Below are 24,362 nucleotides of genomic sequence, written 5' to 3' on the forward strand. Positions count from 1 at the left end.
AAAGTTATATGAGGTCAGTATAATAGACTGCTATGTAAGTAACTGTCTCCTTGCTACAGGTATTTCATGGGGCCCAATCCTATCCTTGCTTGGAGTTTGGTTGTTCTTGTTTAATCTAATGTCAAACTCATTGAAAGACTTCTACTCTACTTCTCTCTCTCTCTCTCTTTTTTTTTTTTTTTTTTTTTCGGAGCTGGGGACCGAACCCAGGGCCTTGTGGTTGCTAGGCAAGCGCTCTACCACTTAGCTAAATCCCCAACCCCTACTCTACTTCTCTTTAGAGGATCCCACAGAGGTGACTTTGGAGCAGTCTAAGCAGCCTTTTGGTTAAGGAAAACTGTAGCTTGGAGATGAAAATGCAGAGAAAGGGAGATAGCTGCCAGTAGTTTTGCACCAGCTATTGAGCACCTAAAACAGTGTTTCTTCTATCTTTCTTGATGTTATATTGTGATTAAGCTTTGAATAATCTTCCTAGGAAATATAGCATGATACTCAAAAAAAGGGGTCAACCTCAAGGCATCAAAGAAGGACATCTGGCCAGTATGGAGGACATAGGGTCATTTGTTTTTGATAGAATGTGAATCTTAAAAGCCTGTGATTTAGGAGACCAGAAAAATAACCTACCTCCAAGTTCAAGGAAGTGTCAGAGGAAAAGGGAAAAGATCTTGCTTTTGTTTCCTGCTAGGCACTCTTGTTAAATGAAGCATGAATAAAGCTTCTATTTGAGGTTTCCTGTATTTATAGTCACTTCATCCATATGAAATGATGATCATGTAAAACGTTCTGGGTAAATAGTACTCGGGCGTGTACAATACACATACACTTTGTACCACCCTGACAATTTTCCAGTGTTTTTTACAAGTCCTGTCCCCATATTTAATGGATCTCACAGGTAAAGTCTCTAGAGAACCCATAAGTAACAGAATCTACTGTTGTCTGCTGACTGCCCAGTGGGAGAATCAAGCTAGGATGAATAGGTTCCACAGGGCTCTGGTCTGGCCAGGAATGCTAAGACTGTTACAGATCTAAGAAGAGAAGTGAGGAGGTTTGGGTGATCTGCAAGGGGCAGGTAGCTGAGGTACAGTAGCAGCAACAGCAGGTGATGTGAGGTCAGTGGCTTGAGCCTCGCCAGCTAAGCGGGTCCAAGGTCAAGAGATGAATGCTTCAGGAAAGAGAACCCTTCCTCAAGCATTATAACTCAGTAAAGATAGCCACTCTCAGATACTCCTCAATGGAATAACTTGTGCACTTTATTTCCTGGGGACTGGGACTATTTAAAAAAACACATTTAGGAGTTGGGTGGGACTTAGGGGTAGGTGTTTCCTGTTGGCTCAGTTTGAGATATTAAGGATGCTCTATTTGCACAGGCGTTGGCATTAAGTGACTGACTACCCATGGTCTTCTCTGTGGGGTGTCTTGGTTAGTGTTCCAGAGCAGGTGTAGAGAACTGGGCAGGGAGTGGCTCAACTAATGCTGACCTCAAACTCCGAGCTCACTCAACCTTACTTGTTTTCTACTGGTGGCATGGCCCACTTGCCCTACGATCTGCTAGTGCTCCTAGAAGCTTAGCAGCGTTCAGTTTTCAGTTCTTTGTCCTTCATTGTAAGTCCACTGGTAAACAAGGTATCTTAAAATCTGTTTCCTTTATTTTTTGAGATAGTGTGGAATGAGCTCAGAACTATTCAAATTATAGGCTCTAAGACCAAGCTACACTCCGTTCCTTTTTAGATTTCATTTTTAATTCTTTAAATTATTATTTTGTGCGTATGGATGTTTTTCCTGCATGTGTGTCTGTGTACTATCTGTTTTCAGGACCCAGGCACAGAACTGGGTAGGGAGTGGCTCGACTTCTGCAGATCTCAAACTCTGAGCTCGCTCAGAAGAGGGCACTGGATTCCCTGCAACTGGCGTTACATATGGTTGTGAGCTGCTATGTCAGTGTTGGGAGCTGAATTCAGGTCCTCTGGAAAAGCAGACGGTGAATTTAAATACCGAGGTACCTCTCCAGCCTCTTATTTATTTTCTAAAAAAGAGAACACAGAAGCAGTCCTCCACTACTACAGATTATGCAATTGGGTTCCCTGCAGCTGGAGAAATGGCAGTGAATGAGCTACATCCTGGGAAAAGCCCATTTCTGGTCACTGGATCAAGAATCTCTTGTTGCGGGTTGGGGGATTTAGCTCAGTGGTAGGCGCTTGCCTAGGGAAGCGCAAGGCCCTGGGTTCGGTCCCCAGCTCAAAAAAAAAGAACCAAAAAAAAAAAAAAAAAAAAAAAGAATCTCTTGTTGCTTTAAAAAATGTATTGTAGGGCCTGGCTGTGGTGGGTCATGCCTTTGACTCAGCACTCAGGAGACAGGTCCATCTCTCTGAGTTGAACGGTAGCCTGGTCTGTATAAAGAGTTCCAGGACGTCTAGGGCTACATTGCCCCTATTACAAAATCAAACCAACCAAACGAATGCATTGTTGAGTAATCATGTGGATGTTACATATTTATGAAAAGTCATTTACTCATTCTACTTTCATTCTACCCTGGGCAAATTTACTTTAATTTTGTATGCCATGCTTTTGAAACACTATTATGTCACATGGAATTTTCATAAAACAGATTGGCAACTAGAAAAGTTGGTCCAAGTAGATGTATATCTCAGTAAGAATACATCAAGAGGCTGATGGTATATTTATCTGTACCCTTTCAGTGTTTCTATCAATGATATGGTATTCTGATGGGCAACTTTCTCACATTCAGGTATAAACTATTCATCCTCATCTCCTTGTAATATCCCTTTCTTCCATTTTAGAACTATGTGGCATAAAGAACACTCTTTGAATTGATCACTTTTCATTGGACTGTTTGATGAGATCACATATTGATGTTATGCCATGACATTGAAAAATAATACCCAGTTTTTTCTGCAGTGGGTTTGCTAGTGCTCAGTGTGAGTATACTGCTTCCAAAAAGTACTGTTCATTGATTACATGCATAGAATTTTTGTCTAGGGCTGGAGAGATGGCTCAGCGGTTAAGAGCACCCGACTACTCTTCTAGAGGTCCTGAATTCAATTCCCAGCAACCACATGGTGGCTCACAACCATCTGTAAAGAGATCCGATGCCCTCTTCTGGTATATCTGAAGACAGCTACAGTGTACTTATATATAATAAATAAAATAAATCTTTAAAAAAAAAGAATTTTTGTCTAGTGAGAAATTTTCTGGTGACTTAAAAGGTTAGATGATCTGCTGGAGACTTTTTCCTATTAATTCATGTGGTGTTATACTGACTGGATTTCATACGTATATAACAAGGAAGTAAGACCTCCATTTGAAGGATTTCTCACCTTTATGAACTTGAGCTTTTCTGCAATATTAGAATATGAATATTTTGATGCTCTATGATATGAGAATTCTGGATGTAGTGTATCCCATGTGGTGGCACTCATAGTAATTCTTTCTTGAATAATTTCTCTGGTGCCTAATAAATGTTCCAGTGACTTTTCTCACTCAAGGCAGTCATGGCATTTCTCTTCCATATGAATTCTCTGTTGAGCAACAAAGTGAGAACTCCAACTGAAGCATCCCCACTTCGATCCCACTTATCAGGCTTCACTTTGGGATGAGTTCTCTATTGTCAAATAAGGTCAGAGGTTTGACAGAAAGATTTCTCATAGCAATGGCACTCATGAGTCTCAAACTTCTAGTTTTTTGTCCCCGTACTTTTGAAGATAGATTATTTTATCACATAATATATCCGCACTACTGTTTCTCCTTTCTTGACTCCTCCTCCTGTCCTATCCCAACCTCTGCATTCTGTCTCTCATTAGAAAAGAACAGGCTTCTAAGAGATAAAAATAATGATCTCATTCCTAGTTCTGCAGCAGAATAACTGTGGCAGCCTTCCCTGCCCGCCCCCATTCTCATCTCCTGTGACTCCCAGAGATCTTCTTCTTCCAACTTCTGTCCTCCCCACTCATGGCTTTACCCAGCCCCAAACCCCAGCAGGCAGCCTCTGCTAACTCAGGGGCCATTCCTACGAGGGCAACAAGTAGGCTGACAGATCCACACCTCTCTTTCTAATCCCCTAGATTCAATCCCCCAGTCTCATCCCCAGCTTTGTAGCAGAAAACCTGCTGCAGTCTCCCTTTCCTCTCTAACCCCATCCCCAGTGGATCACGGAGGTCTTCTCCCCAACCTTCCTTTCCCCAACTCATCCCATTATCTTAACCTCAAACACCAGTAGGAAATCACTAGGAACACATCTTCCAAGGAGGCCAGGGAAACATGTAAGCCAAATGAAGACTTTCATCACTCCCTCCTCCCCTCTAAATCCATCCCCCCAGTCTCATCCCTAGGTCTATAACAGAACACCAGCTGCAGCCTTCTTATCTCCCACCCCATCCAAATCTCCAGTGGATTTCACAGACCATCTCTTTCTAGCCCCTTCCCTGACTTGTTGCTTTATCCCAGTCCCCAACAGTTTGTTACCCCATGCTAACACACAGACCACTCCTACCAGGGGAGCATGTAGGCTGTCTGTAGATCCTTCCCTCTCTTTCTGCTCCTCTCTCATCTCCAACACTATAGTAGACCTTTTGGGGTGTCCTTTCTTCACTATCTCTCCCAATTCTAAGGGGATGAAATAAGCAGGTCTTGGTTAAACACTGGTTTCACTACTATTGTGAACTCCTAGCCTATTTCTATTCCGGAGTGTCAGCTACCCAAACCCAGAAATACATTGTACTTAGGACAGTCAGTAAACACAACTATCAGATCTAAAGGGTATTTCCTACCAGGCAACACACAGTCATCACACTCTTCAAAATCCAGAGAGAAAACAGAAACCAAGGAACAAAATATCCACCCAATATAGACAAGTGAAAATCAGCACCTAAACCTATAATCATCTCAATCCCTGATGCCTAGAAGCCAGTATAAAAACATAATCAACAACAACCAGGGAAATATATTTTCACTAGAGAGCCCAGCCATCTCATAAAAGCAGGCCCTGAATATTTTAACATAGCCGAAGCACAAGAAAAAGATCTTAAACCTTCCTGTATGAAGACAGAAGAGGTTTTTAAAGAGGAAATGAATAAATATGTGCCCCCAAATGGCTGGGCACAGTGGCTCATGCCTTTAATCCCAGAACTTGGGAAGCAGAGTCAGGTGGATATTCGTGAACTCAAAGCCAGCCTGGTCAATATAGCTAGTTTGAGGATAGCCAGGGCTACATAAGAATGACCAGGTTTTAATTTTTTCCAAATATAAATTTTATATTCGTATTTCTAATCAGCTATTTTTGGTAGTTTTTCAAACCTTTCCCTTTTTTGTAATGTAAAAGCCCAAGATTTATCTTCCACTCTTCCATCTCTAAACATGATGAGCAATTATGTGGTAAATCTCACACATCCATAAAAAGTGCCTTCATTTCTATTGTTAGAGTTTTAGAAGTGGGATTCCAAGTGTGAGTAAGAATATATGAGGTTTAATTTTCATTGGTTCTTGCTAAATTGCAGGTTTGAGGATGTAGACAGTATAATCACAACAACTGTTATAAAAGAACATATTTAATTGGGATTGACTTATAGTTTCAGAGGATTAGTTCATTATCATCATGGCTGAAAACATGGCAGTATGCAGGCAGACATGGTACTGGAGGAGCTGAGAGTTCTACATCTGGACTTGAAGGCAGCAGGAAACTGTGAATAGCTTGAGCATATATAGGATCTCAAAGCCTGTTCCCATAGTGACATGCTTCCTCCAACAAGGCCACACCTACTAATTGTGCCACTCCTTAATGACCAAGTATTCAAACACATGAGTCTATGGGGGCCATACCTATTCAAACCACACACAGTCTTTCTCTGTGTACTACTTGGGTTTTTTTTTTTTTTTGATACAAGTTAGTGTCATTTTGAAAGAGGGATTCTCAGTTGAGAAAATGCCTTCATCAGATTAAATTAAAGGCAATCTCGTTGGGGACACTTTCATGGTTTATGGTTGATGCAGGAGAGCACTGGGGACAGCTGCACCCCTAAGCAAGTGGTCCTAAATTCTATAAGAAAGTAACTGAGCAAGTCACAAGGAGCAAGCCAGTATGCAGCACTCTTCACTTGATTTTCTGCCTTGACTTTCTCTCAGTGATGGACTGTACTCAAGATGGATGTGTAAGCTGAAACAAACCTTTTCCTCTCCCATTTGCTTTTGGTATTGTTTTATCCCAGCAATAGGAGGCAAACTAAGGCCCTTATAGAATTCCCAACTCTGCCTCAGAACTCTTCTTTGCCAGCTGGGCCTAATGATTGAGAAGGTGGATCCAACTGGAATTCACCCTTTCCTCTTTCTGGGAGCCCTTAGAGCCTCTTTTTTTTTTTTTTTTTTTACAAAGGAAAATATAGTTAATGACTTTGTTACATTTTCTAATTTTTGATTCTTAAGGTAGATTATTTAAGTGTTCATAAAACTTTCAAAATCCAGATCCAAAGCAGTAAATAAATTACAGTATTTCCTTCTGATAATTGTTTGTTCACTGTGATTCAGTTCTGTGAAGGGTCATCATTTAAGAAACTTGTGAGCTAGAATCAGCCATATTTGATTCTTGGTCACTGACAGATGAGCACACCAGGTCTTCACACTGGAGTATATGCAAATGCTCTACGGGGTGTCCCTTATGTGCAAATGTAGAGCCTCTTTAAAACCCTAGATATCTGTTATCTCACCTCCCAAGGTCTAAGTTTGGGAAAACCCCAGGTCAACTGGACCCCATCTGTTTATGATCACAGGCACAGGGTCTTTGTTAAAGGCACTGATTGGCCATTGGTCACCCAAGCCACCACCCTTTAATGGCTGGCTGGCCTATAGTGGTTCCAAGACTGAATTACAGAGTGACCATCTAGAGGTCCAGAGTTTCAACAGAACTTGAAGAATCGCCAGCTTAGCAACACAGTGAGTCCTATCTTGGAAGGGATAGAAACTACCATCTGTCATTTTCTAAGCATCACTCACAGACTTAGTGAGAGAGGAATCAGACTCATTCCAGCTTTTGAAGGGAGACCAGCCAGGTCATGGAAGGCTTTCTCTGGGTAGGAAGGTCCACAGTTATGCTAGTCTTTACCTCCACAATTTGAAGGCTAAGGCAGGAAGAGGAAGGCAAAGAGAGACTGTATGGTGGACAGGCTCAATGAGTGATTTCTACTTGACCCTACTTTCCATCTGACAGATTGAAAGGCAGTCAACACACACAAAGTTGAGAGTCCATATACATCCAACCTATATTAAAATGACCCTAAGGGTTCTACTTACAACTCTTTGTCTTCCTTGTGGATTTCAGAAACCAGTGGTTAGGAACCACAGACCACCAAATAACAAAATGGCTGTTTTCTGCCAGTAATTTGGAATTGCTTATTATATAGTATAGGCAAAACATTATCGAAGATGCAGGTTGCACCTTCTGGCCCAAAGTTCTCCTATAGTCCTCCATTGCACAATTGTTCTTAGCTTATCTTACTGTTAGGGATCCAGAAAAATAAGACTCTTGGGTTTTGGTTTCAAGTTCAACCACTTGTTTCATACCTGATAGGCAATAATGTGGAGCAATTTACCAGCGAACACAGCTTTGGGCAAACTTAAGCCCCCATTTCAAAAATGCTAACAAACTTTTATCAGGTTGTTGAGATGATTAATTAAAAACAGCACTATGTCTGAAATATACCTCTGGTGGCCCTTTTATTCTACACTCTTGACCTTACTACATGCAATATACTCTCTGTTCCTGTTTCCGGGTCCTATTTGTTTCAGAGAAAGGTGAGGCATTCACCCAAGAGAGCATAATTACACCTCTCTATAGGATAAATCCCAATGGATCTGGTATGTGTGCTGGAGTTGAACCCAGGACTTCATATAAGCAAAATACATCCTCAAGCACTGGGCCACACCCCAGCTCTAGAATATGTTTTCAAATGTTATAAAGAACAAAGAAGAACAATGTGGAACTCTGGAGAAAGGGATGATGTGGGGTGTGTATGATCTGGAGATGAAAAAAATTATGTGTGCCTGTGAGTATATATGAGTGCAGGTATCAAGAGTCCAGAAGAAGGTGCTAGAGCCTGTGAAACTGGAGTTACCAGTGGTTTTTGAACCTTCAATTGTGGATGCCATGAATTAAACTGGGTCCTCTGCAAGAGCAGCAAGAATTCTTAACCATGGAGCCATCTCTTCAACCCTGAAGAATTCTAGTTTTATTTTGTGTGACTGCATACCATGGCACATATGTGGATGTTAGTGGACAACTTGCAAGCATCAGCTCTCTTCCCAATATGTTTGTCCTAGGGATTAAAACCAGGTCATCAAGTTTGGTGGCAGGCCCTTTACCAGCTGATCCATATTGCTAGTCCTTTGCTTTTCTTTGTTGACATGTATCTGTCTGCCTGTCTGCCTATCTATCTATCTATCTATCTATCTATCTATCTATCTATCTATCTATCTATCTATCTATCTATCTATCTAACGGAATTTGAAAGTAAGCATCAAACACATGCCCTGGTGTTGCCAGTGTTTTTGTTGCTTAACAGTGATGAACTTCTCCCGGAACTAGTTCTTTAGGAAAGATGGTAATGTAAAGCCAGAGGATATTCTCATGTGTCCCTGGATTCACTACGGACTTCTAGACCTCTGGGCCTGCAACGATTCCTGAAGATTTTCTCTGATCTGTACAGTGATCTGCTAGACCTGTTTGAGATCCCTAACATAAAAGACTGTCTGGGGCTGGAGAGATGGTTCAGAGGTTAAGAGCACTGGCTACTCTTCCAGAGGCCCTGAGTTCAAATCCCAGCAAACACATGGTGGCTCACAACCATCTGTAATGAGATCTGATGCCGTCTTCTGGTGTGTCTGAAGACAGTTATGGTGTACTCATACACATAAATAAACTTTAAAAGGTATACTCAGCTGCTAGCGTTTCAGTTAATTCTAAATGTAGTCACGTTGATAATGAAAAACAGCTATCACAACAGAAAACAGAAAGTTCCACATAAATATAAGTTTATTTTTCTACATACTTTTAATTTTTGTCACTCACACACTTTACCCTGTATAGAAATATTGGTGCAATTTTTGGTACTTGGCTTCTTTAAACTTAGGAGTATTTTCAGATCTTTTATTTCCTTCTGAGGATAAGTGAAGCAATTAAAAAACTCCCTGATGGTTTCACTCACTGCCTGCTGGGTGGTGTCCTGAGCTGCCCTTAAGGTGTGGGGCTTTCCTTATTCAAAGCCTATTTATCACACTCGGTGTCTGCATAGTACATCTCAAGGCTGAAAAATTAGTGCTTTGAAAGGCACAAAGGCTACAATTTGGGTTGCTTCTTGAATTTTATCCTGTGTGTTTTCTGATGCCCAATAAGGTGTGAGCTCTGTGTGAATGCCTTCCCACAGTTGCTGCACACATATGGTCGCTCCCCAGTATGAGTCCTCTCATGCCTGGTAAGGTGGGAACTCTGACGGAAAGCTTTCCCACAGTGCTGACAGTGGTAGGGCTTAGCTCCAGTGTGAGTCCTCAGGTGCTGAGAGATGGCTGAGCGGTCATTGAAAGTCCTCCCACACTCTGAACATTCAAATGGTCTCTCTCCACTATGAATTCTAAGATGCTGTGTGAGGGAAGAGCTCTGAACAAAGGCTTTCCCACAGGCCATACACATGTAAGGCCGTTCTCCTGTGTGGATCTTCTTATGGACAGAGAAATACCTAGAATTTCGGAACATTTTACCACATTCACTGCATCGGCAAACTTGGCTCCCCTTGTGAATTTTTATAAAGAATATCTGCTGAGCATGCCGGCTGATGGCCTTCGTACAATTATTGGCTCTCTTGAGCTTTCTCACTTCAGAACCCCTATAGCAAGTTTTTATATAGGGACCGTATTTTATGGAATCATTGTTTTCCCTGCCTTTTTCTCTTTCAGAGGTCTTTAGGTGATTTTTTATATAGGGAACATGTTTTTCAGAAGTGCTAAGTTCCCTGACTCTTTCTCCTTTAGAGCCCTTCTGGTGAGCTTTTACATGTCTCAAGGAATTCCTGTTTCCTTGAACTTTACCTTCTTCATAGCCTTTCTGGTGAATTTTTACAGGTAGTGCATGTGTCAAGATAGTATTGTCCCTGCCTCTTCCTGCCCCAGACCCCATCTGGTCATTTTGTACAGATGAACCTTGTGACATGGAATTGTTACTTTTCCCCACTTTATGCCATTCAGGGCTTTTCTGGTGAATCTTTGTAGGTGTATCAGGTACCATGGCATTGCTATTGTCCCTGAATCTACCCTCTTCAGAGCCAGTGGCTTTCTGGTAAAATTGTGCAGACACAGTAAGTGTAATGGGACCTCTTCTGGCCCCAGCTGTTCCCTGCTCAGAACCGTGTTGGTTTTTTATAGAGTAGCCATGTGTCATGGGATTGCTGTCACTCCTGCCTTGCCACTCCACAGAGTCCTTTTGCTGATTTCTTATGCGTAAACCTCGTGTCATGGAAATGGTGTTCTTCCTGTCTTTCCCCTTTCTAGTCCCCTTCTGCTTAACTTTTACATGCTTTCTAGGAGGAACTTCATCAAGTGAGCCCTGGCTTTTGTGAAGATTAGTTCCCTCCTGAGACTTGGAGCTTTCAGAGAGCTTCTTCTGAGGATGGCTTTTTTCCTGTAGAAGACCCGCTTGATTTGATTCTATGGTGTGTATTTCTTGGACCCTATCTTGTGAGATAATTTCAAAGACAGTGGATTGGATACCATTCCTTGAGAGATCTTTTGGGTTTGGGTCATGAATTGGTTTTACCACAGGAATGGGAGAGTCTGGACTTATTGCTCTGTTTTCCAATGTAGGCTCCCACCCTGAAAGAAACCAAGATATACATATTGCAGTTATAAGTTCCAGAGTGACAGTATTAAAAAATAAGGTTATATATTCTCAAACAGTCACTTAGTCTAGGGAGTAACAAGTTGTGAAGCAGCAAAACCCAGAGCTTTCTCATTCCCCAGACAACCCAAACCTGAGGCTGCCTCTGTGCGCTCAAGGCTCCCTACCAATGCAGGGTCACAGTTTCAGATAAAGATCCTGGGCAGAGCAAGAGACTCCTGAGAGCACAGCCAGTTCTGACACTGGGCAGAAGAAAACTGAGAGATCTGGGGGACCTTGCAGCTTTCTAAATGTAGGAATGGCCTTACCCACAGAGACCAAGTTGCCCAAGGTCTCTAGCATCACATCATGATACTCCGTCCTCTGCACTGGACCTAGTAGCCGCCACTCCTCCTGACTGAAGCCCACAGCCACATCCTGGAAAGTCACCGGCTCCTGTAATGTTTTAAAAGTGGGTAGAAGAAAGGCCACTGGGACATTCTACCACACACAGGGACTTCTCTGCTTTGGTGGTTTACTTGGTGACAATAACTTTTTTGATCCCAAAAGAGAGTCACAGGGTATTTCTGCAAATTGAAGTCTGGGTCCCAAGCTGGTAGGCAGAGCTCCTGATTGACAAAGAGCAAGTGCAATAAGCATGCTGCACGGATCATACTAGCGTCTGTATTAAGCCTGCATTGTGAGGGCAACTCCAAAGGACCTTCTCCTTCTGGAAACAGCCTTGTCCTGTAGTGTAAAAGCTACGATGGAGACAAATCTTTGCTGTTAATGGACAGGTCTGACCTATGTGTTTCTTATGAGCAGCTAAGGATTCTGAAAGGAAGACTCTTCCATTTCACCACTTTGCCTGGATCTGGGTGGTATTTTGCCCAGATGAATCAGAGCCTACCTTAGAAGGAAAAGAACACAGAGCAATGAGTCTGGGATCACTGACTTCCCATTCTCAGGTAGTAACCTTGCCTGAAGCCTAGCCTACATTGCCCAATCACAGACCTGATCCAATATAAACCACTTGTAGGGAAAAGAGCCATATACACACTAATATCACTAATAACGTATACATAATACACACTAATGCCATATATACACCTTTATCCTGGCTGATAGGGCTAATCCTGTTGCACGCCCATCACCTAGTTCTGACACTGATCTGAGACTATGCTGTTTCATTCCTAATTCCCCAATTAGGTGTCTCCAAAGGACAAGGGCTCACTCACTCTAATAGAGTACAATGTAGTCCTTATAAACTACCTGTGACTCCTCTGGTTCTTATGTCCCTCAGTCTTGGTTCTCCGACTCCTACTGTTTGCTTTCTCTATACCCAGGTCACAGTGTCAGGAGGGTTACTCTTCACACTTGGGTTTTTCAGAATTCCATTTAAGCCCAAGAACTCAGAAAGTTAAAATGAGCTATATTCTGTGAGGCCTTGGCAAGGACCAATGTAGAAGAGACATCTTAGGGTGATCCCTTAAAGGAAGCTGTGACCAATGAACAAAAGGTTCTTGCTTACCTCAGGTGGTACAGTAACTGGTAAGGTAGCCACATCCTTCCTTTTCTCCTTTAGTTGATCAGTGGCTTCACTAGAGCAGACAAGCTGAGCTGGAGGAAATGCCACATAAAGAGTTAATGAGGTGGTAGTCCTCAGGCAGACAGAACCATCAATGACCTATGCATATCTATGCTCCGATGGTCTATGCTGACCTCTTCACAACGGTAACCAGTTCCCATAAATGAAATGGGCCCAGTGTGTTACTCTGCATAGACCACTCAGAGACTGGTGTGTCTACTATAGAAACCTTTTATTGTCTCCACATTCCAGCATCTGTCTAAGGCTCTGGCTTCTGAAGCAATGACCTTTTCCTTAGTGGTAAAGTCTGTTTCTAATCTCAAAGCCCTTATCATGCTTGTGTGGCTCTCCTTTTACTGCCCTGGAGAAGAGAAGGAACTTCCCTTGGTCATAGAACATTTTATGCTTCTGGTCATATTAAACATCCCTGGCCAGTACTAACAGCCCTTCCAAGGATTCTTTCAGCTCTAGCCTTCCTCACGTGTCTCCACATGCTCTATGGGCTCTTACCATGCTGATTCTGCTCCAGCTGGGGTGGGGACAAAAGACCAGAGAGTATCCTGGAATTCTTCCAGTCAGATTTCCTCCTCCCTGGAGCCACTTTACAGCTTTTCTGGTGTTTGTAAGTACAGTGTATGTGCATGTGTCTTTGGGTGCATGCAGAGGCTAGATGAGGATGTCTGGTGTCCTAATCCATTGCTCTTTACTATGTCCATTTGAGACAGTGTCTCTCACTGAACTTGTAGCCAGGCTGGAGGCCAGGAAACCTGAGTGACCTCCCTGCCTCCACTCACTATAATAGTGTGGTTAGGCATGCATGGCCATGCTCAGATTTTTTTTTTTTTAATGTAGTTTCTAGGGGGAGTTGAACTCCAGTTAACTGTCATAAACTGCCTCACTCCCCAAATCTGGGTATTAAAGTGAGAATGCTGTGCCACTCCTGGGTGACAGCCCCAGGATCATGATAAATTTTTTACATTGACCTTGAACTCATTTGTAGCTTAGGCAGGCCTTGAACTGGTGACTTGACTTGGCCTCTTGAGTATCTTAGATTATAAGCCTACATCATCAGATCTGGTAAAATTAAGGATTCAGAGGCCAGAGCTCTGGCATAAGCCTCACTGGCTTAAAATCAAGGGGTTAACAGGACTATGTTCTTTTTGGATATAGGGAAGAACTCAATCTTTTTCCAATTTCTACAGGCTATACAAGATTCTTGGCCAGTGTTTCATTGGGACATCCATCCTGCTTTTCTTCACTGTTCTAGTCACAGCAGGTTTCAGTGACAGAAACAGCCTCCATAAACTCCACCTGCTATCCTGACTGCTTTACCACTTTAGTACTATCTCATGTGTATTCACTTGTCACATCCCATCTTTTCTGTAGGCCCACAGGTTCAGGAAGCTCTTGAGCCCTCCGTCAGTTAGGACTTCATTCATACCCCCTTCAAAGAATTAGAAGGCTGGCTATGTGTCAGGAATCCTAACAGGATAAAGGAAAAAAAGCATTGCATCTGTAAGCTTCCACTGAAGCCCATGAAGGTTTTTGTTTGAGAGAACAGGGCTGGATAACAAACACTGGTTTCCATTAATTCTAACCTGGTAATGGGAACATGCTTAGTCACCCCAGCACTCCTCATTCCTTTACAAAGCTTTCACAGAGGTGTTTGTCACCTGAGCCTTCCAGGACACTCACCATCATCCTTAGTCACTGAGGTCATATTCTCCAACAAAGCCACCGCTGCTCTGCAGTCCTCTGGGTGCTGTGACTCTAACCACACCCGAAACTTCTCAGGCAGTGCACTCAGGAACTGTTCAAGCACCAGCAACTCTAGGATCTGCTTCTTTGAACGTGTATTGGGCTGCAGCCACTGGTGACACAGCTTACGAAGCCGGGACACAGCCTTCTGGGGACCAGCTGACTCTTCATACTGGAAATGTCGGAACTTCTGGCGCAAAGCTTCAGTGTCAGTCAAACGCTTGCTTGGCTTAGCTGGCTTGAGGTTACCTGGGTTCAAGTTTCCCCTACTTTCTGGATATAGGGATTGAATCAGGGCATTCCGGGGACCAGCCACATCCTTGTTCAATGTAAGGACCTCAACAACCTTGATCTTCATCAGGGGACTCTCAGCAGGAAAGGAATTCATTCCAGGGTCCAGAGAAGGCCCAGAACATTCTAAAGGTCAAAACCAGAGTAAAAGCCAGGCAATGTGGCACATTTCTATAATCACTGTCCTTGGGAGGCACGGGCAGGAGGGGATCACTCTAAGAATCTAGCCAGATCTACATATTGAGTTATAGGCAACTAGAGTCACAAAGACAGACTCATCTTAAAACAAAACAAAACAAAACAAACAAACAAACAAAAAACCATAAAAACGGGCTGCATATGTAGCTCAGTTGGTAGAGAATTTACATAGTATATCCTCAGAAATTCATTAAAAGCAGTCACTGTGATGAATGCCTGTAACCCCAGAACATAGGAGATAGAGGCGAGAGGGTCAGATGTTCAAGGTGAAGCCTGGCTACATAATAAGGTGAAGACCAGCCTAAGATATGTGAGACCCAGTTTCATTCACATGCTTTAAGAAACACAAATACTGTTTAGTTTTAAGGGACTAGCTCATTCTTATATTAAAAAGTAATATCATCAAGTTACATGCACTGCAGAGAATCTGTATGGTTTTTCTCCCTTTCCCCCCTTCTCTTATATTGATTTTTTTAACTTGCCTTTTATTTTGCACTTCATTAGTTGTTTGTACTTTGTCTAAAAAAATAAAAATAAAATTCATGCAGAATTTTTTCCCCCTTTCCCTTTTGGCTTTTCTTTCTTTGCCTAGGGCCTAGCCCTAAGGGATTGCTCAATCACTGAGGTGTATCAACTAGGACCAATACTCTTTTTCGGAGCTGGGGACGGAACCCAGGGCCTTGCGGTTGCTAGGCAAGCGCTCTACCACTGAGCTAAATCCCCAACCCCAGGACCAATACTCTTTTGAGATAGGGCAGCCAACCCTGGGTGGCCTTGAGCTCTGTGTAGCAGAGTACTTTAAACTTCTGATGCTCCTCTTACCTCCTGAGCACAGGGATCACAGGAGCCCATGACCATACTCCAGCCTCTCTTTTGGCTTTGTATTTGAGGACAAGTACTCACTAAATTGCCCACACTGGCCTTGAATCTGCCTTAGCTTTCCAAGTAGCTGGGATTATTGGCCTATAACACCAGGCCTATTTGTTTGTTTGTTTGTTTCTTTCTTTTCAACTCGTTCAGAGGAATGTCTCCCTTCCCCTTCAGAACCCACAATGTTTGCTTCAAAGCTCTGTTCACTGGTTTTAGCAATGTATTGCAGGCGTTCCAGTTACTCTAGATTTTAAGTATGGATGCTAGAGAATGGTATCTATTTAAGAGAATCACGATATACATATTTGAGACAGACAGATGGTACACAAAGGTCCCAGAGAACAAACATATGAAAGAGAAAATGTATTCTTGAACAAAAATCAACAAGCCACGAAAATGCACTATTGGACTAGCACAGCAGTTGTCAGCCTGTGGGTCACGACCCCTTTGGTGGTTGAATGACCCTTTCATAGGGGTTTATAACAATAACAAAATTACAGTTATGAAGTAGCAACAGAAATAGTTTATTGTTGAGGGTGACCACAAAACGAGGATCACAATATTAGGAAGGTTGAAAACCACTGGTCTAGCCAAAATACATGGTCACTCTATAGATTCTGGACTCTTAAACAGATCTATAAATCTGAGCCCTCAGATGTCTCTATAACACTATCTGCCTCAAGATTTCCCTTATTCTCTCAAAGTTTGGACTCATACTGAAATTCCCTTTGAAGATACACTCTTGTTTCCTGAGATATTCATTCACTCTGTGTTACCTTCTTGCTAAGGCCAAGTAATTCAGTCACATTGCTGATAAATTGGAATTTATAGAATAATTTGCTCTTTTTAAAGCCCCCGACATTTCACTTTTATTATTCACTACAATCCTTTCTAATTGTGTATTTTTTTCATTCTCAGACAATATAACAGTTAAAGCTGATGATTTCCTCAGAGAATACATCCAAAGGGTCCTTGCCCATATGAGTCCTCTGATACAGAATCCAATGAGGACTCCTACTGAAGCCTTCCACATTGTTGTACTCACAGGAATCCCTGTCGGTTTTCTTCAACACTCAGTGGCTTTCTAATAGTAATTACATTCTTAAGGCTATCTATGGTACAACTGTGATACCAAATGAGAGAGCTACACATGAAAGTGCTTCTATACTATGCACATTCTCATGGCTTTAGAGTTCTCAGATGCTATTATTTAGTGTAAGAAAATTGTATTTTGGGGGTCGGGAGTGCAAGTTCTCTCAAGGTAAAACTAACTTAGGTCAGAAGTTGTTCGTGCTTGAATCATACTTTGAGATTTTTCCCCTTAGAGGAGTTCTCAGATATTGAAAATTTCACAAAATGTCCCATTCATGTCTTTTACAGATTAATATCCTGTTTTAGCTATCTAACAGTTAAGGTGGTCTAAGCTGAGCTGAAACTGGGTTTTCTCACACTAAACATATTTACTGCACACTTTTTTGATATCACCTTCCCACCCCCCAAAGATCTCAGAGAGCACATTTATAAAAGACGAGAGAAAATGTGTTCTTGAGCAAAAATCAACAGTACTGGACTAGGCTCTATCCAAAATACATGATCACTCTAGGTTCTAGACACTCAACAAACTGATAAGGCCCTGAGCCCTCAGAAATTCCTGTAGTGAAATTCCTTCATTTCCACATATATGTATTCTAATATTTCATATGAGTAAATATTTCTTTCATTCTCTACATGTTTGTTCCAGCATATGGACATCCTCAAGCTATACAAAGAGTATCTGCCTCTCTTTCTCAAACAAAAGAGAAACAGTTTGGGGAGGGAGAGATGGCTCCACAGTTAATAGTACTGTCTTTTTTCCAGAGATGCTGGGTTCCACTCCTACTACAAATATGATGACTCAAAACCATGTGTACCTCCAGTCCAAGGGAATTAGATGCCCTTCTTTGGCCTTAGTGGGAGCTGCATGCACACAGTGCACAGAAAAACACAGAGGTAAAACCATATATACACAAAGGAAAAAAGTAAGCATTTTTGTAGGTTCTCCTGTGATTATGACTTATTCATCTACTAGTTAATCTCTTTCTCCTTTATTTCTTGACAGGGTCTCACTATACTACCTTGGTATTCTCGCATTCCTCTGCCTCTCAAGTGCTTTGATTTAAGGAATATGCCACTAGTGTCTTTTATGAATTGCTTCTAATCCTTAAGTCCAGTTAACTCTCAAGTGTTCCACTTGAGGGATATACATGTGGCTGTGCTTTTTTGAATAGCCACAGAATGACAACTGAATACATGAGCACAATCTAATTTATTTCCCAGATGGCTTTCACAGGAGCTTATTCAACTCAAAGCTTTCTTGAGGATGAATGACATTTGTCTCAGAATTTAATCATTTTTTCATTATTACATCACCAGCCACATTCCATGCTGTCATTCTTGCTGGAGAGGCTTGTAAGTTTAGTTGTGAGACAGAATTTGAACTTTGGATTCAATCGCACTTTTGTGTATTAATAAGAGGCACTACACACTATTATTGGGACACTAGTGAAGATGTGTTATCTCATTTAATAGTAATACATGACATTCTAAAAATCTATTTGCTACCTGGACCTCTTGAAGTACAAACAAACAACTGGCCGAGCAAAGCTCCTTGGATGTGTCTCTGGTCCCTTTTCATCTATGATCCTTTGACAGGATAAGTAGAGACTTGGCACAGTTTAAATCAATCCAATTTTCAAAGTAAACACTATTAAGTAGCTCTTCATATGATTAGTGTAAAGTTTTACCTAACATTATGTAATTATGGAGAGAAAAAGAAAACCACAATTCCACTCCTTAAAACAGTTTATGCCTTTAACACCTTTAAAACAAGTTAATTTCAAAATTTAGGCTAAGTTTTCCTTGCAATGCATGGCCGGGGATGTATGTAGCCTGGTGGTAGAGTGCTTACACAGCACATACAAGGCTGTGGGATGTCTTTAGTACCACAAAGAAGCTTGTAGTAAACATACAGATTATGAACAACAGCCACAGGAAATCCTTTCAAGTCTTCCTTCACCCATAGAAATGCTCAGCAGCTTTTTGGTCCAGTTTAGCTAATTACTTACTTAGATCCACTGAGTCTACTTCTGAGTCAAACACATTCCTTAATTTTCCCCAAGCTGCTACAATTTTCTCATGGCAGGTACCATCATTTCAACCCTGGAGACTACTAATGCCTACTTCCTTTCTCCATCTGTGATTTTTCACTCATTAGAAAGCACTAGATGAATATTTATTCATTCAGATGAATGTTGATGTGAAACTAAGCATCATCACCAAAGATGGCAGCAGGTGATCTCACAGGTGAACAGGGACAGAAAGGGTGTTCTGATGCTACTTCTACCAGTGCACAAAGACACAGAGAGAAGCATCCAGTGGCACATGGTGTGCTATACTGTACAGCCAAAATATAAATAAAAAAAATTGAAGATACCAAAACCAGGGAAAACTACTATGTCTTTTATGAATATTAACACAAAAATACAACCTTACAGCAAGGTATTTCTTATATTTATGTTACCACTTTAACTGTTCAAAGGGGAAAAAAATCACTATAACCACCTTGGAAGATTCTGCAATGGAAATAGGTATTTTCTTATTTATCATATAGGAATGATTTTCCACTCATTAGAAAGCACTAGATGAATATTTATTCATTCAGACGAATGCTGATGTGAAACAAAGCAGAATCTCCCATCATGCTCATCAAAACCTATACATTTTCCTATTACGCCACGCCAGATATCCTGTCTTTAAATTCAGAATCATGTTTTGGATATGATGATAGAACTATGTAATTCTCTAAAGGGGGGTGAACTTAATAACACCCATAGGCTCATATGTTTGAATATTTGATGCCCTATTGGTGAAACTGGTAGAATTAGAAATTGTGGCCTTGCTGGATGAGGTGTATCCACTGGGGGTGTTTCCAAAGTTCATGCCAGCCCCAGTTAGCTCTCTCCCTCTGCTTGTGAATCAGACGTATACTCTCAGTACTACAGTACCATGCTACCCACTATGACGGTTATGGACTAACCCTCTGAAACTGTAAGTAAGCCCCCAATTACATGGACCTACGGGATTTGGAGTTTGCCTTGCTTAGGACAGAACTTGCTTAGGTCCAGTATTTCCTTACTTTCCCTCTTCTAGAATGGAAATATATATTCTGTGCCATTGTATGTTGGAAGAATATAACTTGCTTTTTGCAGTTTAATGGGGTTACAATTAAAGAGCTTGCTTTGAGTCTCAGAAGAGACTTTGAACTTGTGTGAGTGCAGTGCCCTCAGAGGATAGAACAGGGCATGATGTAACTCCTGAGATTTTAGTTACAGATGGTTCTGAGCTGCCACGTGACTGCTAGGGACCAAACCCCACCCTTTGCAAGCATAGCCAATGCTCTAACCACTGAGCAATCTCCCCAGCCCAAAGGCTGGGAACTTTTAAACAGTGTTGAGACTGTGAAAGGTTATAGGGATTTTTTTTTAAAGATTTATTTATTTCATGTATATGAGTATGTTGCTGTCCTTGACACACAAGACAAGGACATCGGATCTCATTACAGATGGTTGTGAGCCACCATGTGGTTGCTGGGAATTGAACTCATGACCTTTGGAAGAGCAGCCAGAGCTCTAAACCATTGAGCCATCTCTCCAGCCCGGTTATAGGGATTTTTAAGTTGGACTGAATGCATTCTGTTTTATGATACTGCCATGGGCCTATGGGGCCAGGAAGTAGATCGTGGTGATTTAAATGAGAACGGCCCTCCAGGCTAATAATATATTTGAATGTTTGGTTCCCAGTTGGTGGAACTGTTTAGAAATGATTAGGTGTTGTCTTGTTGGTGGAACTGTGTTGTTGGGGTTGCATTTTGAGGTTTCAAAAGTCCATGCCATTCCCAGTTAACCCCAGCTCTCTAGCTGCTTCCAGCTTGTGAATTAGGAAGTAAGCTCTTAGCTACTGCGTCAGCACCATGCCTGCCTGGTAGTCCCGAGCAGTCCTGGCTCTCCTGGAACTTGCTTTGTACATCAACTGGCATTAAACTTACAGAGATTCAACTGTTTCTGCTTCCCGAATGTTGGGATTAAAGTGTGTGCTACCACTGCCTGGCTAAGATTTTTTTTCTTAACTACAGGGGTATGGAAATTTATTAAAGGTCATTAATGTACAATAAAATGTTTAGCATTATGGCATGCACCCAGAAAGGGGAAAAAAAATCAACAAAGCCCAAGAACACAGACAAGGCTTCTGTACTATGACAAGAGTAATTTAGTCTACAGAAAGATGCTGTTTCCAACAAACAGAAGAGTGAATCTGAATTTATATGGGGCTCAAAGAATTTATGCCCACCATATATAAAGTGAAACCAGATAAACAGGACAGCAGCAAAAAAGGTTAAAAATTCTTGACTTCACAAAAGTATTCACACAATACGCCTACATGCTTAAAGGAGCCAGTGTGGTAGCACACATTTGTAATTCTAGAACTTCTAAGACAGAGGAATCATCAGGAATTCATATCCTTAGTCAACTGATAGATTGGAGGCCAGCCTGAAGTACATAAGACTTTATCTCAAAATAAAACAAAAATCCAAAACAATAAAACCCCCAACACAAACATCGCACCACTACATACAAACCCCAAATACCACAACTCCCACCCCTAAATAAAGACTGAAGCTGGAGATGTTAGCTCATGTGGTAGCATGTCCGCTCTGCTTATCATGTGAAAGGCCCTGGGCTTTCACTAGCATCATGACAAAATGACTGCAGATTGGAAAATAACTTATTATAACATGCTACCTGGGTTCTCATACTGCTTAGAAGACAGTCTCAGAATAACCAGAAGGTCTATCCCTTTGGGAAACACCCACATGCCTGGCTCTTACCTGGAAGAATATCTTGATGAATTTCTCTCTCCATTGGCCAGCAGTCTTCTGCTTCTTCTAACTGAGATATGACATTTGGCTTGGAAAAGTGATGCTCTGCTCAATTGAAAAGAGACAGGGCTTGGGGGAAGTCTACTTAGAGAAAATGCTGTCCTGCTGCAATGTTCTATCCCCTCTTTCCCCCATGCTGCGACACGATGACTTTAGGGCAGTGATAACTACATATCCATTCCTTTTATTGGATTTCTTGGGTTTCCTTGACAGCGAAGGTACCATAAAGTAAAAAGTGAGTTTATTCAACTGAGGGGCATTCTGGGAAAGCTTTTGCTTCCCTGCGAAATTTGACAGTTTAGAAAGAACTGGTCAGGACTATCAACTTCTTTCTGCTTAAACATAGACACAAAGCTTTGAGCTATGAAATAACTAGAAAGAACAGAAGACTTCCTAAGAACCACAAAGAAATCAGTCTTTAATGATACCCCTGAGCTGCTGGACACGGACATCTCATGTTTGACATGCCATAAAAAGTATAGATAACTGTCACTGCAGTTACAAACATCCCTTATAGGCTCTGCTCAGTATTCAGGGACTCTCGTGTACATTGCTTGGATGAAACATCTGAAGTCATACTGAAAAGCTGCCCTTTTCCTCTCTGCCAAGCTCTATACTCCCTTATCACTTCTCCTCTGGTCCCTCTAGCCTAAGTCCAAGCACAAACAGTTCAGAGGTGCCAGATATTTGGAGTTGGGGTGGGGGTTGGTAGAGTCAAGACTGGCACTGAACTTCCAATCCTCCTCCACCTCTGAAGTATTCCACCCACCCAAGGCCCAAACAGATCTCTATTAAGTGGAGGTTGCCTTACCCACTGAAATCATGTTATTGTAGTTCTCCATCATGATTTCCCTGTATAGGCACTTCTGTTGGAGGTCCAGCTGTGCCCACTCTTCCTTGGTAAATGTCAGTGATACATCTTCAAACTTCACAGATTCCTAAAAGCCACAAGATGTAGTTCAGCCATCTTGTTTTCCTCTTCCACAGTGACAGAAAAATAGGAAGGCTGAGCAGAATGACCCAGTTACATTTTACTTATCTGGAGTTCCTTTGTCTGAATCCTTGAGCAAATCGGTCTGACACTAATCAGGGGTCAAATGAGACCTGTGACCTATGAAAACCTGTTCATTTCTCACTAACCAGGGGATAGGATTGTTGGCTCCCACCTACACCTCTTTTCTTGTTCTTGAATTGTCACTTCCTTAAAGTAGCTGCTGAAAACTAAACACGAGCCTGTTATCTTCTTACACTTGTCAGTTTCTTCACTAGATCCCCAGCTTAAAAACAAAAAAAGTTGAAAAGGACTGGTGAGATGGCTTAGAGGGTAAAGGTGTTTGCTATCAAGCCTGTGTTTGATTAATCTCCGGGACTCATAAGTTGGAAAGATAGCGATCCAGAAAGGTGTCCTCTGTCCTCTACAACCAGGCAGTGGCACACACGTGCATACCCACACACAAATAAACATAATAGACTTTTTTTGTTTTTTGCTTTTTTAATTGAAATGCCTCAATTTGGCTTGCCAGTTCCCGGTTCAGAAATCGGTTTGTTTCTTCTTTTACTCTAATCACCCTTTTGGGCAGTCTTTCAACTCCTCCCGGAACTCTAGTGTATTTGAGAACAAACGTCTCACCACTAGCCGGCCCCTGAGCCAACTCAAAAGAAAAGCTGGAAAGAAACCTTTACTCACATGGGGCCAGGTTGTTGGAAGCGTGGAAGCCATACTGTCCTCAATGTTCTCTCGCGCGAGTAGGCAGAATGCTGACGAAACTGAAGGTGGAAGAGGGGGGGGCACTAAGAAATGTGCCCAGTTGGCTACCCCACCTCTGCCTATATCCCGTCCCCCAGCAGGACATGGCCAGTCCACCCCAACACGGCAAAATGAAAAGTGAGTCCTCTCCCCGACTCCCATAAGCCTACAAGACAGGTTCCCCTCTAACCGACAGGGGACAGCTGATGTCCTCTAATCCAAAATGCGGTTGGTTTTCTTAAATTGTGTTCTTCATCTAGAACACGATGTCTTCTTCAGGATCCTGACCCAGGACTACAGACCTTCTCCCGGGTCCGTAGAAGTGGAGTCACTAACGAAGCCGACACTAGGCTCCAGAAGTTGCGAATAAAACATAAGATGGGTGCTGTCCCCGACGGACTCTCACGAAGCGTTACAAGTGACTGCGAAAGACACAATGGCGCTCGCCCGTCCGTCTTGTCCCGAACTGCGTCAGCTCACTGGTCCGAACTACAACTCCCAGACGCCCCCGCGGAGGTCTAGCGGCAGCAATCAGGCAGCGTCCGTTCTGTTGTTGGGCGAAGCCGTAGTCCGTAGGAGTGTGCTATTGGCTGCTAAAGAATTAGGATGAAGCCTTTGAAGGAGGATACTAAGATGCTGAGCACCTGCCCTTGTGTGGATAGAGACCCAGGCTGGGAAAGAGTCGAACCCTCGAACAGGAGCAAATGAACTTGGACAAACCGGAAACAAGGGATAGACAAGGAGGTGGGGCGGAAGTGCTGGTGTTAGGTCTGCTGGGGGATGCTTGCCGCGTAGCAAGATAAGGAGGGCTGACCGAGGGGACAGACGGAACGTACAGCATACCTAATGTAGAGGGGAGGGATCTGGATGGTGGTTGACTGTGGGTCCGAGGCGAGTTTCCTGAGGGGAAGGAGAAAAGGATGCTATCGTGCTGAATTTTCACCGGTGCTCTTAAAGGGAGAGGAAGAAACGACTAAACTGTAGAAACAGGAAGTCAATAGGCCTTGGAATAAAAGTTTCTATGAGAGGACAGGCGTTTGCGTCCAGATTTGTAGAGTGGGCAGGGTTG

At 42.3% G+C, this 24,362-nt stretch overlaps 1 protein-coding gene across 3 annotated transcripts; it reads right to left on the reverse strand.

The window, feature by feature from the left end:
* Nucleotides 1–9,016: 9,016 nt before the first annotated feature.
* Nucleotides 9,017–23,964, reverse strand: Znf274 (zinc finger protein 274). Of its 3 annotated transcripts, none has more exons than XM_032894422.1 (8): nt 23,596–23,964; nt 23,234–23,313; nt 22,358–22,484; nt 21,496–21,591; nt 14,151–14,630; nt 12,399–12,487; nt 11,197–11,323; nt 9,017–10,863 (listed from the first exon to the last, which is right to left on the reverse strand). In XM_032894422.1, exons 1-8 carry the CDS (start codon nt 23,666–23,668, stop codon nt 9,338–9,340), a joined length of 2,598 nt encoding a protein of 865 aa, XP_032750313.1. In that variant the 5' UTR covers nt 23,669–23,964; the 3' UTR covers nt 9,017–9,337. The 3 variants fall into 3 exon arrangements, with proteins under 3 accessions (XP_032750313.1, XP_032750314.1, XP_032750312.1); XM_032894423.1 differs by having other exon boundaries at nt 23,484–23,964; XM_032894421.1 differs by having other exon boundaries at nt 23,234–23,964.
* Nucleotides 23,965–24,362: the final 398 nt, after the last annotated feature.

This window comes from Rattus rattus, chromosome 2 (assembly GCF_011064425.1).
Source record: "Rattus rattus isolate New Zealand chromosome 2, Rrattus_CSIRO_v1, whole genome shotgun sequence".
NCBI lineage: Eukaryota > Metazoa > Chordata > Mammalia > Rodentia > Muridae > Rattus > Rattus rattus.

Coding starts and splice junctions, on each gene's coding strand:
- Znf274 (XM_032894421.1), bottom strand. CDS start 23,455: ATGGGAGTCGGGGAGAGGACTCACTTTTCATTTTGCCGTGTTGGGGTG. Junction 14,631..21,495: donor TCATCAAGATATTCTTCCAG/GTAAGAGCCAGG, acceptor TTTGACCTTTAG/AATGTTCTGGGCCTTCTCTG. Junction 11,324..12,398: donor CAGTTACTGTACCACCTGAG/GTAAGCAAGAAC, acceptor AAAACATTACAG/GAGCCGGTGACTTTCCAGGA.